At 48.3% G+C, this 18,083-nt stretch overlaps 1 protein-coding gene and 1 non-coding gene across 4 annotated transcripts in view; one reads left to right on the top strand and one right to left on the bottom strand.

Moving 5' to 3' along the window:
* Nucleotides 1-18,021, bottom strand: part of CARD14 (caspase recruitment domain family member 14) — a 37,436-nt gene extending 19,415 nt beyond the window's left edge. Inside the window, exons 1-4 of one of the 3 annotated variants that reach the window (XM_070773932.1) lie at nucleotides 17,897-18,021; nucleotides 3,873-17,529; nucleotides 1,594-1,821; nucleotides 283-420 (exon numbers count right to left, since the gene is read on the bottom strand). In XM_070773932.1, the coding sequence (XP_070630033.1) occupies nucleotides 283-420; nucleotides 1,594-1,804 (349 nt within the window). In that variant the 5' untranslated portion in view covers nucleotides 1,805-1,821; nucleotides 3,873-17,529; nucleotides 17,897-18,021. Of the gene's footprint in view, nucleotides 1-282; nucleotides 421-1,593; nucleotides 1,822-3,872 lie in introns of all 3 variants that reach the window. The other 2 variants (XM_070773931.1, XM_070773933.1) reach the window with 2 other exon arrangements.
* On the top strand, nucleotides 2,176-2,248 carry TRNAG-CCC (transfer RNA glycine (anticodon CCC)). The gene has a single exon. It is a non-coding gene; the product is annotated as a tRNA-Gly (tRNA).
* Nucleotides 18,022-18,083: the final 62 nt, after the last annotated feature.

Below are 18,083 nucleotides of genomic sequence, written 5' to 3' on the forward strand. Positions count from 1 at the left end.
TACCTCTTTGCCTGCGCCTCGCAGATGCAGGTTTCATGCCCTGTGAGGGGTCTGCTCTTGGTGTTGGATAGTTAGAAACAAAGCTTTTCATTTATAACCCAAGGTCATGGACTCTGCCTACCCACCCTGACTAGGGTTAGTGTTTGTGTGGAGGGTCTCCTCACCCCCCACAGTCTGGGGGGTGTGGTTGGAGCACAGGGACAGGAATGTCTGCCCAGTTTGGAACAGCCTACAGTCAAGGAGGGACACCTCCTCACCCCTGGTTATATCACCAGATCTCACCACTGAAGTTTGTGAAGTCCACGCTGGGCTGCAGGCCGGTGACCAGGGTGTAGACATCAGGGTTGTGGAACTTCAGGCTCTCCAGGAAGGCAATGGCCCCATTCTTGCCTCGAGTCTTTAGCAAATCCAGCAAGTACCCTTGGGAGAGAGAACAGTCATAGCTAGCCAGGTACTGGCTGGGCTTCCATGAAGGAAGCAGAGTACAGCAGGGTGGTGGTCATCCTTGCACATCTAGGAATCAGGAGGTCAAAGCAGTTTTCCAGGGTCAATTTACTACTTCCATGATGGTGGTCAGACTCGAAAGGGGTCAGGCTGATATTTGTTGAGGAACTGCTACAACCCAAGTGCTAAGAGTTGAGAATAAAAGACTCAAAGGGATAATCGTTGCTCTCCAGACCTCTCCCAGGTGTGTTGTGGACACATGCGTACACACATGTACAAAGCAGGTGGGAGGAAAGAAGCAAGTAGCAGTGCCCAGGGTCCAGTCCCAGAGAGGCTCGGGCCTTCCGAGCCCACCTAGATCCCATCACTCTCAGCTTGAATTAATTTCTCCCCTATGTAATGGTCATTAGGCAACAGGCACAAATACTAGCATATTGATAGCTACCACTTACTGCCTGTTTTTGAAGGCCCAGGCTTTGAGATGAGTATCTGATAAAGAGTAACTCATTCCATTCTCCTAACAACTTCATATGATGAAGCTTTCCTGTTTTTGAACAAATAAACACAGCTAGTCAGACAATCAGAATCAGCTCCAAAGACATCTGGAGTGGGTTGAGTTGTGGCCCCCAAAGTTATGTCCACTTGGAAACTGCCAATGGGACCTTGTTCAGAAAAGGCTTTGCAGATGTAATTAAGGTAAGGATCTCAAGAGGAGGTCCTCCTGAGTTATGCAGGTAGGCCATAAATCCAATCACAAACATTCTTAGACAAAAAAGGAAAAGACAGAAAGAAGGACATGTGATGATAGAGGCAGAGACTGCAGTGATGTAGCCACAAACCAAGGATGCTGGGGCCACCAGAAGCAGAAAAAGGCAACGGTTTTCTCCCCTAGAGCCTTCAGAGGGAGTTCAGCCCTTCTGACACCTTGATTTCAGGCTTTTGGCCTCCACGGTGTGAAAGAAGATGCTTCTGCAGTTTTAAGCCACCCAGTCTGTAGTCATCTGTGGTGGCATTTCTGGGGCACTAACCCAGTCCCATGACCTGACCTCAGGTCACCTCAAGGTCCTTCACCCCCTGCCCTCACACAGGCCTTTCCAGCACCACCTGCGCCAAGCTGGCTCTGCAGTGGGCTGGGACACAGGTCCTCACCGACTCTCATGGCCGTGTTGTTGAACCTGGGGCTGTGCAGCACCTCCTCCTCATCCAGCTGGTCCAGCACCTTGGCCTGGCGCAGGTAGGGGGTGAGACGGCTGGGGAAGATGCTGCGTACAATCCTGCAGCGGTGGTCCTCCATCATCTCCCACAACACCTCCTCATCCAGGGAGGTCAGCGAGGAGTCCGTGCGGCACAGCTCTGCCATGGCCCGGCCTCAGGACCCTGGATGGGAAGGGTGGCCACGGAGGGCTGGGGTCAGAGAGACACAGCTTCCTGTCCAGGAGGTCTTTCCATCCAAACCCTCTTCCCCAAGTCAGCAGTAGGGAGGAAATGACCAATTCAGAGAGGTCATGACACTCGCTCTGGCCCAGGTGTCCTGTGACCAGCAGGAGGATGCTGTCCATCCTTCTTGTTGATATCAAGTCAATCCCTCAACCCAGGAGCAGAGCAAGCAGAACGGGGTTTCTTTTGAATTCAGGAGACTGGATTTGCCTTTAAATCTCAGGAAGCTGCTCCTGGCCTGGGGAATGGGTGTACTGAATGAGGGTGACATTACAAACCATATGGATGGGGCTTTCCCTGGCGGTTCAGTGGTTAAGACTCTGTGCTCCCAATGCAGGGGGCCCAGGTTCAATCCCTGGTCAGGGAACTAGATCCCACATGCTACAACTAAAGATCCTGCATACTACAGCTAAGGCCTGGTACAGCCAAATAAACAAAAAATAAAATAAAAATCTGTCTCATTGAAAAAACAAAACAAACCAGATGGATCTAGAACGTGCATTCTTAATAGGTGTGACAGAGCCCCCAAGGGGTCAGAAATCGATTCTTGAGCAAAAATTCTTACTCTTCTGTGTACTAGAGTGGGTTGCCGTTTCCTCCTACAGGGGATCTCTCTGACCCAGGGATCGAACCCAGGTCTCTAACGTCTCTTGCTTTGGCAGGCAAGTTCTTTACCGCTAGCGCCACCTAAGAAGCCCATATAAAGCACAGATGTGCATAAACAGACAGTATATCTGTGAGGTTAATATCTCATGAAAGGGTGATTGGGGAAAGGGGAGACACAATCACATCCAAGCACAAGACCTTATGTTAAGAGGACCTCAGAGGACCCCCTGCCCAGACTGCCAGCCACAGAACCCACTCCAGATGCTCCCTGGCTTTGTAATGAGTCACCTCCACAGGTGTGCCCTCACCTGAGCCCCTCTCCTCCCTCCAACCCTGGCACAAAGTCACTAGCCCACTGATACATCTAAATAAGATGCTTTTAACCTGCAGCCTGTTTTAAGCATCCTAAAAACGTCCTGCAAATGATTTAAAATATCCATATACCAGTCACACAGATTCAACCCATCTTAACACTTTGTACCTGGTCTCCTTTTTAAGGACACACAGTTAGAGACAGCCCAGTTCTGTTGTCTCCAGGTCCTGTCCCTTGCTCTCTTCCCACAGGTAACTTCTGGACCATGTGATGCATATGAGTGTGTCCAAAATAACACAGGGCATCTTGTCATATGCCCCCGGGAACCCCATAAACAGTGTGGTGCTGGGCATGGCTCTACACTCAGCCTGTTTATTTTTTTGTTGTTTCTTTTTGCCATACCATGTGGCTTGTGGGATCTTAGTTCCCCCACCAGGGATCAGATCCGGGTCCATGGCAGTGACAGCCCAAGTCTTAACCACTGGATAGCCAAGGAAGTTCCTCAGCCTGTTTTTTGAGGTTTAGCAAATGGATACATGCAGCTTGATCTATTTTTAAACTGTGTACTGAATTCAATTATACTAAGAAACCACAGTCGGTGCTCCTGTGGATGGGCCTTAGGTTGTTTCACCTTTTTCTCCAACACACGCAGTGCCACAGTGACTGTCCGTGTACATCACCTTGAGCACAGGCGGGAGAGTTTCTCTCAGACCTGAGAATTCCTATGATTTGGTTCTTTTCATTTGGAATGGCAAGGTGGAGCAGCTGGAGTCAAATACCTGTATTTTAAAAAAAGCTTTTGGCTGTACCACACGGCATGTGGGATCTTAGTTTCCCGACCAGGGATTGAACCTGTCCCCCTGCTTGGAAACTCAGAGTCTTAACCACTGGACCACCAGGGCAATCCCTCAAATACCTCTTTAAGAGGTCTATATATGACAAATGCTTGAAAACTACAGCAAATCAACCCTTGTAAACTAAGAAAACAAGGAGATGGTCACTGGAGGGTCCTGTCCCCATGGACAGCCCCCTACAATCCACGCGAGGGGCCCCATCTTTAGCGAGGACTCACCAAAAACTGCTCACATTCGTTTTCGCAGGCACTCCTCGCCGTGGGATGGGATCCCGGGTCCCCTCTGAGGCCAGGTGTGGTGCCGGCAGGACAGGGCTGGGCGAGAATAGCCTGAAAACCCGTGCGAAGATGATCTCATATCTATCTCAAGCCACATGACTTGCACAGAAACTGAGTTTCGGCACCAAAGACTAATGCAAACTGTTCCAGGAAACAATTCGACACATCTTTGATCCCTATCGTCTGCTCAGGAACTATAAAAGCTTCCTTGGGGCTTGGAAGCAGGCTTGTAGAAGGAAAGTGAGCTTTGACCCCTAGGAGACCAAGGAGAATGCGCAGGTGCAATAGTCACACAGTATCTTTGTCACCATGGGGCCAGACTCCACTGATACCCTTCCCCTAAGTCTTGTACTCAGAAGGACGGATTTGCCAACAGTTGTGGGTGGGAAAGGGGCATGGGGATCTCACTGGTTGAGGAAGAAGAGGGAGCAAGCCAAGAATAGGAGTCCTGCCCTTAGGTGGTTCATTCCTGGTTTCTTCAGGGAACAGTTGATGGATGCTTAGGAATCAGGGTTTTATAGGTTGAACTTTGTCCATGAATTAGGGTTTTATATGTTGAAGTCCTCACTCCTAGTACCTATGAATGTGGTTTTATTTGGAAATCATGGCAGATGTGATCAAGATAAAGTTGTTAGGGTGGGGCCTTGAATCCCTTATGACTTGCTGCTGCTGCTGCTGCTAAGTCGCTTCAGTCGTGTCCGACTCTGTGCGACCCCATAGACGGCAGCCCACCAGGCTCCCCCATCCCTGGGATTCTCCAGCCAAGAACACTGGAGTGGGTTGCCATTTCCTTATCCGATGCATGAAAGTGAAAAGTGAAAGTGAAGTCGCTCAGTCGTGTCCGACTCTTAGCAACCCCATGGACTGCAGCCTACCAGGCTCCTCCATCCATGGGATTTTCCAGGCAAGAGTACTGGAGTGGGGTGCCATTGCCTTTGCCCTTATGACTTAGTGACCTTATAAGAAGAGAAGCAATCCAGAGACAGACTTACAGGGAGAAGTCATGTGACAACCAAGGCAGAGATCAGAGTGATGCTCATAGAAGCCAAGGGTCACCAAAGATTGCAAGCAATACCTGAGGCTCAGAGAAAGGCATTGAGCAGATTCTCCCTGAGACCTTCAGATGGAGTCTGGACCTGCTGGCACCTGGATTTTGAATTTCTGGTTTTCAGAACTCAGGGCAAATACATTTCTGTCATTTTAAGCCATGCGGTGTGGTAATTTATTATGGCAGCCTTGGAAAACTAATACATATGTGCAAAGGGAATTTGGAAACTGGCTCAAGTCCTGGAGTGCCTGGCCACGTCCAAGCAGTCAACTACACACTTGAATGGAAGGCTCACGAGCTCCTGGGATCTCTACCCAGTAGAAGTCTGCATCTCTTTGGTTTGGCCTTTCAAATCGGGATGACCTACCTTGCATCAGGACCAGCTGTGCAATCCACAGAGCCCAGTACAAAATGAAAACATGGGCCCCTAGTTTTAAAAGTTTCCAGAAGTTCTAGACAGTGACAGCAGAGTGTTAGACCAAGCACAGGGTCCTAGGGACAGGTTACATCCATGAAACTGGCCCTGATTTGCATGATCAAGGGGTCTCCAGGCCCTCATTATGTAATTTATGCCTAAATTCCTATCTCACCCAAGCGATTCTTTTGTGATGATCAACGCCCTTCTGTGAGGTTCTCTTTTAGATGTCACTCGGGTAATAAGCATTCACTTCTTGGCACCTAGAGGTGGGTGGGCTTGTCAAGAGATGGAGGGCCAAATGAGACGCATCTTCTCTATGGCTGCCAGACTGGTGACCTGGGGCCAGGGCAGGCTTTAACTGGTCAACCGGGACCCACCCAAGGACCCAGGACAGAGGATCAATTCCAGGAGCAGTCCTTCCCAGCCCCATCCAGCCCTGCCTCAAAAGGCCATAGTCTTTGTTTTCTCAGGCCCTGCCTATCCTTCTGAAAACCAGGTGTGGCAGCAATAATCTATCAGGTGCCCAGCCCCAGTGCTTGGCCAAAAGAGGCTGAATCTGCAGGCACGTGACAGCCCTTCGCCCCCAGCCAAGCACCCATCCCCTGCTCCGGAGGCCCCGATCCAGCTGAGTGCTTCTGCCCTCAGCCGATTTGTGTTCCCTGCCGGCCTCCTCTGTTCCACCCATGTGTGTGCATGCTTAGTTGCTTTAGTCATGTCCAACTCATTGTGACCCCATGGACTGTAGCCCAACAGGCTGCTCTGTCCATGGGATTTCCCAGGCAAGAATACTGGAGCGGGTTGCCACGCCCCCCTCCGGGGAATCTTCCTGACCCAGAGATCAAAGCTGTGTCTTTGCATCTCCTGCATTGGCAGCATTGGCAGATTCTTTACCACCAGCGCCACCTAGGAAGCCCCCCTACTCCACCCCTACACTGGTTCAGTCCAGCATCCCATTCCCCTCAGTCAACCCCACTACCACCAGGACTGTGTTACACGGGTGCCAGGGTGCCTAGGCAAGGGGTTCCCCTGGTGCTTTTTCAGAGGACAACCTTGTGAGTGCTGCAGCTCTCACCGTGTCCAGTGCAAAGGCTCTGGGTCAGATTCCACACATAGAACCAGTCCAAATGGGAAAGGTGCTGAAGGAAGAAACTCACAATCTCTCTTCGAGAACCTTGCAAAGTGAGTCAAAAAATGTAAACAAACAAACAAGAACAACAAAAAACCTGCAGCCACAAAACACAAACAACGGAAAGGTAAACAAGTTTCTCCCCAAAGTTTTGAGAAATGTCAGAATATCAGATGAGCCCCAAAACGGATGAAGTGTTGCCAAGAGGCTCAGAACTGCCAGTGACAGAACCGCATCTCCACGGAAGCAGGTAGATTTTAAATAAAGTCTCTACCTTGTCATGGTTTTCGTAATCTCTTAACTTTAGCAGGAATTTTTAAAGAAGTAATTGTTCTTGGAAATGTTTATATTGCATTTAGCAATTCAACCATAATCTTAAATGTAAGTAAAGCTAAAATTTTGCTTTTAAAACAGGTGGGGACTTCCCTGGTGGTTCAGTGGTTAGGATTTTGCCTTCTCATGCAACAGGTTCAGGTTCAATTCCTGGTCAGGAAGCTAAGATCCCACATGCCTCATGGCCAAAAAACCAAAACATAAAACAGAAGCAATATTGTAGCAAATTCGATAAACACTTTAAAAATGGTCCACATTAAAAAAATGTGTAACATTGTCAGTAATGTTTATGGTCTCATGTTTATGGAATGATGTCCGTGCGTCTGTCTCTCTAGCAGTCCCTCAGTCTATATTTTAGTTCATCCATCCATCTAATCTGTCCATCTTTCTCTCATTTGGTGTGTGTGTGTGTGTGTGTGCGCGCGCGCGAGCACATACGCGCACTCAAATGTGTAGGAGAGAAAGAAAGAGAGAGAAAGATGGAGAGAGAGAAATACAAAGAGACAGAGAGACAGAAACAGAGAAACACAGAAAAAGACAGAGAAAGAAAGCAGGTAGATTTTGGAATGCTGTTCACTGATGCTATTTGTGGTGGTAGAATTTTAGGAAATCAATTTTCTTTAATTGATTAAACTTTTTAGAATGAGTGAGCCTAGGTTCAATAAAAACCATAAACTCATTGTTTCAGAAAATAATCAATTCGGTTGATCAAATAGAGAAGGAAATTATCACAGATAAGGTGCCCATCAGCCCCAGAGCACCCGGGACACTTCTTGCCTAAACGTAATTATTCATGGCAGCCCCTGCCTTTCTCTCTCAAAATGACACAGTTCAGGTGACCAACGATCAGAGACCAGCAGAGGCATCCCCTCTTTTGCTTTCCCTCAGTTCTAGGAGGAAGAGCCAACCCTTGTGTGCCGGGCACAGAGAGAATGGGAGCAGACCAGGATGACAGGCGCTGGCTGAAGTAACTTCTGGAAAAGGCAGAGACATGGGGAAAGAAGACTTGGTTGGCCCAGTTTTGCATCAATGAGGAAAGAAACTGCTTCTTAACCCCAAAACAGGATTTCTTAACATGCACTTCATAAAGAAGAGTGGAGCACATTTATAAAATCCTGTGTTTCCCCACAAATTTCTTATAAAATATCCGTCTTAATACAAATCGAGCCTGAGCCTAAAGGTTCAAAAACATGAGAAATAAATACACCAGCCCTGAACAATGACCCTAAATGCCCTCCTTTGATCGGAGTCAATGGCCTGGATTAGTTAGCTCCAAGGAGACAGTGACCAAAATACTTGGGCTCATGGAATATTGACTTCTATTTTTAGCCAATTACACCCTGGCGTGCTGTCTGATATTATATGATATAGTCGCCAAGGGTTGGGGCCGGGGGCAGGGGGTTGCCTCTCCAGATTGCAACTCAAACTCTGGGAGCTCCAGATACCCAGGTCTCCATGGATGCCCTGTTGACAGGGTCTCGCTGGGAAGCCTTCCCAAGGCTGGGTCATAGTGGGTGACACGCTCCTGTCCTGGGAGCGCCTTCTGGCTCAACTGCCACTCCTGTCCCCTCATGCCCATAGCATTGTAGGACTCCCAAGGACTGCCTGTCTGTTCACAGAATCCCACTTCCACCAAAGGGAACTCGGAAAATCAGGGCCAGCTCAAGCGACAAGCTGCCTTACCAGGACAGCTGAAGACAGACCTCTCTGGGACTCTCAAACCTCAAGCAACTGCCCCTGACTCCTGGGACCTGTCAGCCACCCCAGGGTGTGCGTATAAGTAGGTATAATCGAGTAGAAGCCACGCTAGTCCTTGCTTCATGCAGTGAAGCAGCTTAAGACAGGTCCCCAAATGGGAATTTAAAAGGTGGGAGTTTCCTGGCAACTTAGCCTCAACGTAAGTAGGGGTTAGCTCTAACAGTAAAGAAAATTTAGCCCGGAGATCCTTAAGGATAGTCTAAACTCTATAAAATCCTCTTCTAACCCTACAGTAACTCTAGAGGGAGTCTTAAATCATAAGAGCCCTAAGCCTCTAAGATGTGGGTCCTCCTATTTCCCCATGTCAATATTCTTCTCATAGCCCAGGGCACAGATTTTTGCCTGCCTGTGAAGTAGGGGAGAAGGAGCAGTGAACACACATATGTACCCACATATACACACGTACACAGAGGCACATGCAAGACTCCAGAATAGGGGGAGTAGGTTACAGGAAGCTTAAGGGAATTGATGACCCACAAACATGGTGAGTGAGGCAGAAGGTCACCAAACACAAATGGGGTGCTCCCTTGCACCCCTCAGCTAACATCCCGCACCAAAGTGTCATCGTAAATGTCTGGCTTTGCCCTTACCACCAACAGGAAGCAGTTGGTTTTATTTTATTGTTGTTGTTGTATAATCGCTGAGTCATGTCCAACTCTTTTATGACCCCATAAAAGAGTCGGGTTGCTTGCCGGGTTCCTCTGTCCATGGGATTTCCCAGGTAAGACTGCTGGAGTGGATTGCCATTTCCTTCTCCAGTGGATTTTCCTGACCCAAAGATTGAACCTGCATCTCCTGCATTGGCAGGAGGATTCTTTACCACTGAGCCACGATGGAAGACCTGGTCTTTACACCTGAACTTAGAAACCTTCCTTTTCTTTCATCCTGGGTAATGATGCTGAGATAAGAGTACTAAACAGAACACTTCTCTCATCCAGCATGGCTTGTACTGTCTTCCTTAGCAGCCAGAAGATGTTTGAGTAATTTAACCAAACAAAATGCAACAAGCTGATTTCCCCTCTTGTCCTCAAACCTGGCACACCTCCATGCCTTATAAGGAGGAAGCCAGCCCTTTCCATTCCCCCCTCTTCCCATTCCCCCCTGCCCCACAAACAGCTCTTGGACCCCATGCCTGTCCTGTCCACCCTCCCTGGGTATGCTGACCTGCTCTCCTAGAGGTAGACTCTGTACACTTGCCTTCGTCGTTCCTGAGAAGCGATAGCTGACCGGCTACAGTCTCACCTGAGCAGCAGCAGAAGAGCAGGTTTGACAGGTGCATCTGTCTGGGCCCTGCCTACAGAAGCAGCACCTCACTCAAGCCTCCACACATCACTGAAACTCCAATACGTTCCCACAGCAGGGAGGATGGGTATAAAGGGTGTGTTTGCCTTTGCCAGAACCACAGGAACCTTCCGAGAACTGCCTGTGTATCTGGTCAACCCACAGAAGGTGGTGGTTGAGAAAATGATGGAAAATCTTGGGGCAGATGGAATCTTATATATGAATAGTCAGCCCATAATTCTCCAGAAAGATCCTAGGAAGTTTAGGGTAAACTCACATTAGCAATTCTGGGAAGTATCTAAATAGTCCCAATAGATCCATCTAAAATCAACATGGGTACTTACTACTTAGATTTAAATGAAAGTCTTGGTTCTTCTATGTTAAGACGTATCCAGAATCTGATCACTCTTGCCATTTGTACTACTGTGATCTGATCGGCGCCTACCAGGACAGCTGCAATGACCTCCTAGCTGCTTTCTCCATGCCCCTCATAGTGAGTTCTCAACACAGCCAGCAGAGCCTCCTGTGTTGCTAGAGGATGAGTCAGGTTGTATCATTTCCTTTGCTCAAATTTCCAATCCTCAAGTCCTCACCCCACCCCACATGCTAGGCCCTGATTTCCTGGTGTTTGCTAATCTCATTAGCATTCACCTGCTCCTCGTATGGGGCCTCCTTGCTAGTCTCGGATGGCTCCAGGCACATGTCAGCCCCAGGGCCTTTGCACCTGCTATTCCTTTGGCCTGCAGTGCTCTTTCTTTCACCTCTTTCAGGACTTCACTCAAGGGCCACCTTCCCAGAGAGGGCTTTGCAGCCACTGTTTAAAATCATAGACTTCCCACACTACTTCCCCTCCCCATTTCCCTGTTTCATTTTTCTCTATTGGCCTCACTGCTCCCTGACATATTATGTATTCTAATTATTTATCTGCTTTTTGCCTGACTCTCTATGACAAGCCTGACCCAGAGGACAATACTTCTTTCCTTTCTTGTTTTCTGCTGTGTCCTCACTCTGAGTGATGCTCCATGAATACAGGTTGGGTGAATAAATAAACATTGGGTGCCTGGTTCGCACTGATGCAGATGATAGACAAGAAAGAAGGGACAACCATAGTTCCAGGACCTATATGAGTAAGAAGGATCTTTAGGATCATCCTTCTGACCAGGCAGGTTCCCAAGGTCACACAGCTAATTGATGGAGAGACAGCAACCAGAACCCAAGACTCCTCCTCCTGGTGAGTATGAGAGCTGGGACTCCAGCCGCTCAGGGCAGAGCAGGTAAGAACACAGATCTGACCTCAGACAAGGACACAAGTTCTTGGATCAGAGTCCCAACCCTGCTGCACAGCAGCTAACCTCTGGGCCAGGCTATTTAAACCCATAAGTCTCAACTTTTTTATTTTTCCAGTGGAGAAAAATAGCAGTGGCTTCTGCTCATGGTGGGAAAGCACTTCTCTCCATGCCTGGTGCACAGAAAATTCTAGATAGTTATTCAAAAATGTCAAAATGTTGTCCTTCCAAGTAAAAGAGGCAGTCGGCCGATGGAATTAAGGTGGCTAAAGCCTCACTAAACCTCTGTTAAAAACAGAAATTCCTCGAGTTACAAGAACAGAGTTGAGGAAGCCCCAGGCCCCCAAAGACTGTGAGCTTTCTGAAGGCAAAAACCATTTCTGAGTCACTACAGGGGCATCAGGAGGATCCAACTGATAGTTATTCTGTATGACATGAGACCCTAGCTGGGTACACACTTCTAGGGTCAACCAGGTGGTACTTTGGTAACCTGGTTCAGTGGGAAGAGCATCTCCAGAGGAATTCCAAAGGGCTGGGAGGCACCAGGAAAGCCCCACCTGGTGAGCAGGGCCCAGGGCTGCAATCAAGAAAGGAGCACAGGGTGAGAAACAGATGGACATTGTGAATGTCCTGCTAGCTCTGTGGAGGGCCTCTGGGCGTCACCTTATCCACAGAATGTAGGGAGTTGTGGGGGGTGTTCTGGGTTTGCCTTGGAATGGAGATGCTGGAACCAGGTGCTACAGGACAGGCCCCGTAAGAATAAAGTGCAAGTTCACAGCACAGAGTACCCAAGGACAGGGGTTCAGGTTTAAGATGGGGACCTCCAGCCCAGTACCCTGCATGGGTAGCAGCCAAATGGATGACAAGGGCATCATAAGTGGGGGGAAGAGATGCCTCTTTGCTCTTCAAGCTAATGCTCAGGAGGATCCCAGGGCTTCTGTGGTTTTGGCTGTATCAGGTCTTACTTGTGGCTCAAGAGATCTTTATGGCTGTGTGTGGGATCCAATTCCCTGACCAGGGATCAAACCCAGGCCCCTGCGTTGGGAGTGTGGAGGCTTAGCCACTGGACCACCAGGGAAGTCCTGACCCCAGGATTTCTACTGAGGCATTCTAAACAGGTTTTCAACAGGTGAGCTGGCCACCTGAGCAGGCATCTAGGGCTGGGCTGGGTGTGGCTCAAAGGCCTCTGCGTGGGAGCATGGACCCCCTCACTCCAACCCTGGCCTGCATCAGTGCAAAGCGTGGGCCAGGGGAAATCAGGAAGCAGCAATTTCCACAGGAAGGGTGACACTGCTCATTCCCTGCTTCTGTCTCACATTTGAACATGCAACTGCCTACCTAACAACTCCCTGGATACCTAGGCATCTCAGATTTAACTCAAGGAAATCAAATCATTCTTTTTTTTTTTTTTTTTTATCTTACAGTGGGGTTGTGCTGAATTGCCCAGGCTGGAGTGCAGTGGTTATTCACAAGCGCAGTCTCACTATTGATCAGCAGGGGAGTTTTGACCTGCTCTGTTTCTGACCTGGGCCAACTCACCCCTCCTTAGGCAACCAGGTGGTCCTCTGCTCTCAAGAGGTCATGATATTGATGCCAAATTTAGGCATAATATAGGCATATATTATGCCTATATAGGCATAATGTGTTACAGCTCAGAACTCCTGGGCTCAAGCACAGATATATTTTTTAAAAATGTTTGTTAATTGAGGTGAAATTCACATAACATAAAATTAACCATTTTAAAGTGAACAGCTCAGTGGCATTTAGTGCATTCACAATGCTCTGCAACCATCTCCTCTATTGAGTTCTAAAACATTCTTTCACTCAAAAAAAAAAAAAAAAAAAACAACCTTGTGTCCATTAAGCAGCTCCTCCCTCATTACCTGGCAACCACCAAATTGCTTTTTGTCTCTATTCAGTTCAGTTCAGTCACTTAGTTGTGTCCAACTATTTGCAACCCCATGGACTGCAGCACACCAGGCCTCCCTGGCCATCACCAGCTCCTGGAGTTTATTCAAACTCATGTCCACTGAGTCGGTGATGCCATCCAACCATCTCATCCTCTGTTGTCCCCTTCTCCTCCCGTCTTCAATCTTTCCCAGCATCAGGGTCTTTTCAAATGAGTCAGTTCTTCACATCAGGTGGCCCAAGTATTGCAGTTTCAGCTTCAGCATCAGTCCTTCCAATGAATATTCAGGACTGATTTCCTTTAGGATGGATTGGTTGGATCTCCTTGCTGTCCAAGGGACTCAAGAGTCTTCTCCAACATGAGTTCAAAAGCCTTAATTCTTCAGCAATTCTTTGGCACTCAGCTTTCTTTATAGTCCAACTCTCACATCCATACATGACTACTGGAAAAACCATAGCTTTGACTAAACAGACCTTTGTTGGCAAAGTAATGTCTCTGCTTTTTGATATGCTGCCTAGATTTGTCATACCTTTTCTTCCAAGGAGCAAGTGTTTTTTAATCTCATGGCTGCAGACATCGTTTGCAGTGATTTCGGAACCCAACAAAATAAAGTCTGTCACTGTTTCCACTTTTCTCCCTTCTATTTGCCATGAAGTGATGGGGCCAGATGTCATGATCTTATTTTTATTTTTTAATGTTGAGTTTTAAGTCAGCTTTTTCACTCTCCTCTCTCACCCCCATCAAGAAGCTCTTTAGATCTTCTTCAATTTCTGTCATTAGAGCGGTATCATCTGCATATCTGAGGTGGTTGATATTTCTCCTGGCAATCTCGATTCCAGCTTGTGATTCATCCAGCCCAGCCTTTTGCATGATGTACTTTGCATACAAGCTAAATAAGCAGGGTGACAATATATAGCCTTGATGTATTTCTTTCCCAATTTTGAACGAGTCCATTGTTTCATGTCCAGTTCTAACTGTTGCTTCTTGACCTGCATACAGGTTTCTCAGGAGGCAGGTAAGGTGTTTTGGTATTTCCATCGCTTTTTAAGAATTTTCCAGTTTGTTGTGATCCACACAAAGGCCTTCGAATAGTCAATGAAGCAGATGTTTTTCTGGAATTCTCTTGCTTTTGCTATGATTCGATGGATATTGGCAATTTGATCTCTGGTTCCTCTTTTTCTAAACCCAGCTTGTACATCATAGTCTGTAAGACCTTTTATGATCTGGCTCAGCTCACTCCTTCTCCCACTCTCCCTCTGGTTCACATTCTGGATTCTGTAACCAGGCTGGCTTTCTGTCCCTTGATTGTGCCAATCCCCTGTTCACCTGGCAGTCTCCACCCTACCTGTCCCTTGTTCCTGGAACCTGGGGTGTTACTGTGGCCACCTCTTCTCACAATTCACGTGGTACCTTCTTCCAGTCACCTGGTAAATCCATCACCCACTAACTCTGCTACTTTGCCTCATTTTATTTGAATCACAGTAATTAAAAAACCTGCAATTGTCTTATTGCCCTTCTCTGGAACACACGCTCTGTGAGAGCAGCACTATCTGTCCTGTTCACTGCTCAATCCAGCCACTGAAACAGTGCCTGCATCAGGAAGGTGAGGCCAAAATGTCAGATGCCAGTCGTGTGGAGTCCCAGGTCTGCCTGGGTGGGGACCGGGTGGTGTTTAGTAGGATGCCCTGCCTGGCTGGGTGGGTTAGAGATGCTTGTGCCTACAAAGGAACAGTGTTTGCCATTTCATACCAGGTGATAGATGTAGTTTCTGGTAGGAAATTGCTCTTTGGGGACAGTCCCTAGGATCTGGGACATCAACTCCTGTGGTGATGACTCATGGAAACCTAGCCCAGCCCAGAAGCACTGCACCCAAACCTCCACCTATCCCAGACAAGATAAGCTGCCTTGATCATCTACATCCTGAGTCCAATAAGGGTTCAGGGAAGAGGAAGGCAGGCTCCTCAGGTGCAGCTGTTCCTGTCTTGCCCACCACTCTGGCGTGAGCCGCGTGTTTCTGTGTTCCTCCTGCCCTCTTGGTCTGGACATCCAGGCACACCACACTGGAGCCCTGGGGACAAAATAGACACAGGCCAGCCCTCCTTGAGATTAGTCTAATCAGGTGAGATAAATCCCTCTCCCAAATTTGGAGACAGTGGGAAATGAGACAGTGGGCTGAACCCTAACCTAACAGGCAGGTCCACCTGAGTGACCACTAGCCCTGGGACAAAGGGCATGGTAAGCCATATAAATACAGTTTTTCAGGGACTCAGAGTGGGGCAGCTTTTACCCCTTGCTGTGTTGGAGGTTACTTTAACTTAGCAGGCTGGGCCTTAGTTTTCCCAGCAGTAGAACGGTTAAAACAATATATATGACTGCACTCCTTAGTTGAAATGTGATGGAGGTTTCTGATAAGAATTGAAACATTAATCTGGACATGTAAGCAGTGAAATTATGTATTGACAGCTGAGCTGGGCTGTCAATTCCTGCTTTGAAAGTACAGTCTACTCTTAACAGCAGAACTTTAAACTGTGTGGGTAACATCTACAGTGTTTTGGATCATATAAGACAATATTGATGTAGATACCGAGAGACCGATAAGTCACCTTGTAAACCATGTAAACTTGGGCTATCAATAATTACAATACAGTGCTAGTAAATGTATTTTCTCTTCCTTATGATTTTCTTAAAAAAATATTTAGGCTGCACCAAGTCTTAGCTGCAGCACGTGGGATCTTTAGTTGCATCATGTGGGATCTATTTCCCTGATCAGGGATCTACCTTGGGCCCCTGCATTGGGAGCACAGAGTCTTAGCCACTGGACCACCAGGGAAGTCCCCTGTTGCTGCTAAGTCAATTCAGTTGTGTTTGACTCTTAGCGACCCCATGGACTACAGCCTACCAGGCTCCTCCATCCATGGGATTTTCCAGGCAAGAGTTCTGGAGTGGGGTGCCATTGCCTTCTCCAGGGAAGTCCCCTATGATTTTCTTAATAATATTTTCTTTTGTCTAGCTTACTTTATTGTTAAGAATACAGTGTATAATTCATAGAAATACAATATGTGTTAAAGACTATATTATGGGTAAGGCTTCTGGTCAACAGTAGTTGAGTTTGCAGTAAGTCAAAGGTTATATTCAGATTTTCAAGTATGCAGGGAGTTGGCGCCCCAACCCCCATGTTGCTCAAGGGTCAGCTTGGGTGGAAGCTTCGGTCCAGCATAACATGCCTACACAGAGCAAATATTTTAACAAGCGTGAAGAGCCAGGCTTGTTCCAACACACTATTGCTTAGGTTATTCTCACCTTCTGGTAACAAAGCAAAGTGTGTTGCAGGGAATTCCCTGGTGGTCCAGTGGCTAGGACTTTGCGCTTATACTGCAGGGAGTGGGTGGTTCCGGCATCCTCATCAGGCACATTTAAAAGATCAATTATACGGACATATTCATACCTCAGGATAAGAGTGTCAGAAGTAAGACCCCCTTTACTTGTTTGCTGTGTGCTGTGCTTAGTTGCTCAGTCATGTCCGACTCTTTGCAAACCCATGGACTGTAGCCCGCCAAGTTCCTCTGTCCACGGAGATTCTCCAGGCAAGAATACTGGAGTGGGTTGCCATGCCTTCCTCCAGGGGATCTTCCCAACCCAGGGATCATTTGCTGTCAACATACTGCAAACCTCTGCTTTCTAATCTGCCTGGTTTAGTGGATAAAATGATTACCTAGTTTTCACTAAATTAACCTTCACAAGAGGCCAGCAGTTCAAGCAGTTCTGGAAAGAGGCTGTGGATTAAAGATATACCTAGTGACTGGAGGGGCTTCCTGGCTGGCTCAGCGAAAAAGAATTCGCCTGCCAACCAAGTTCCATCCCTGAGTTGGGAGAAGATCCTCTGGAGAAGGAAATGGCAGCCCACTCCGGTATTCTTGCCTGGGAAATCTAATGGACAGAGCAATCTGGCTGGCTACAGTTCATGGGGTCGCAGAGTCGGACACGTTAGTGACTAAACCACCACAGTGATGTAAGGCAAGCAAACAATGGTAAAGGACAGAGCTGGCACCTGAGCAGGTTTGTTTCACGAAGTTAAAGACGCTATTCTCTCACGACACAGAGGAACCCGCGGCAGGTAGCGACGGTGGTTCAGAAGCCGATTCTGAGGAGCCGGATTCTTAGAGGCACTTAGAGAAGTTTAGGGTAAGATGCCATAACTGGTAATATTCTACAGGGCAACCGAAAGCCATCACCTCCAGGGCCATCTTTTCTGCAGGGCGGGATTTATTAGCGCCGCCACCAGACAAGCGAAATACAGGGACTCAAAGAACAAGGAGACGCAGTCCAAGGTCACGCGACCAGTCCTGGAGGCCCTGGAGCTGGAGACCATCTCAGAAGCCTTACTCTCCCACACTCGACCCCGGGTAGGAGCTTTTCCATTAGCAGGTTAAAAACCGGCCTGGGGGTGGGATTGGGGGGTGGTTAAAATGAGAGCTGAGAAGCAGGCAGTTAGATTCCAGATTTTTCAAAAGCAGACGATGTACAGTGGGGATTTCCATCAGAAGGCAGTGTTAACGAGTAATAACGCGTGTGCCGGTGCCGGGTTGGGGACGTGCGCCCAAGTTCCCACTCGAAGCAGGGCCACCAGGGAGATTTCGCATGCAGCACTGGCGTGGCCTACAATCCCGTCTGCAGGGGCTACAGGTTTAACGGTCCCGCACAGAGAACCCGTGAAACGCGGGGCGGGAGGGAAACCAATTCAGCCCGAGAGCCCACCCAACAGGGCCACACGAGGTAGGCTCCTCGGCGCCCCGCTGCCTCCGCACCGATTAATCTTAGGAGTGAGTAGAGTTCGGCCCTGCGAGATCCCAAACGAGGCCCTCCCGAGCGAGAGCCGCAGTACCCCCAGTCTCTCCGCGGCCAGCCTCCGTTCCCCTTTCACGTGACCAGGAACGCCCCGCCCCTTCCGAGGAGTGGCCCCGACGCACATTCGTACGCACACGCGATGGCGTC

Source organism: Bos indicus, chromosome 19, assembly GCF_029378745.1.
Source record: "Bos indicus isolate NIAB-ARS_2022 breed Sahiwal x Tharparkar chromosome 19, NIAB-ARS_B.indTharparkar_mat_pri_1.0, whole genome shotgun sequence".
In the NCBI taxonomy this organism is placed as follows: domain Eukaryota; kingdom Metazoa; phylum Chordata; class Mammalia; order Artiodactyla; family Bovidae; genus Bos; species Bos indicus.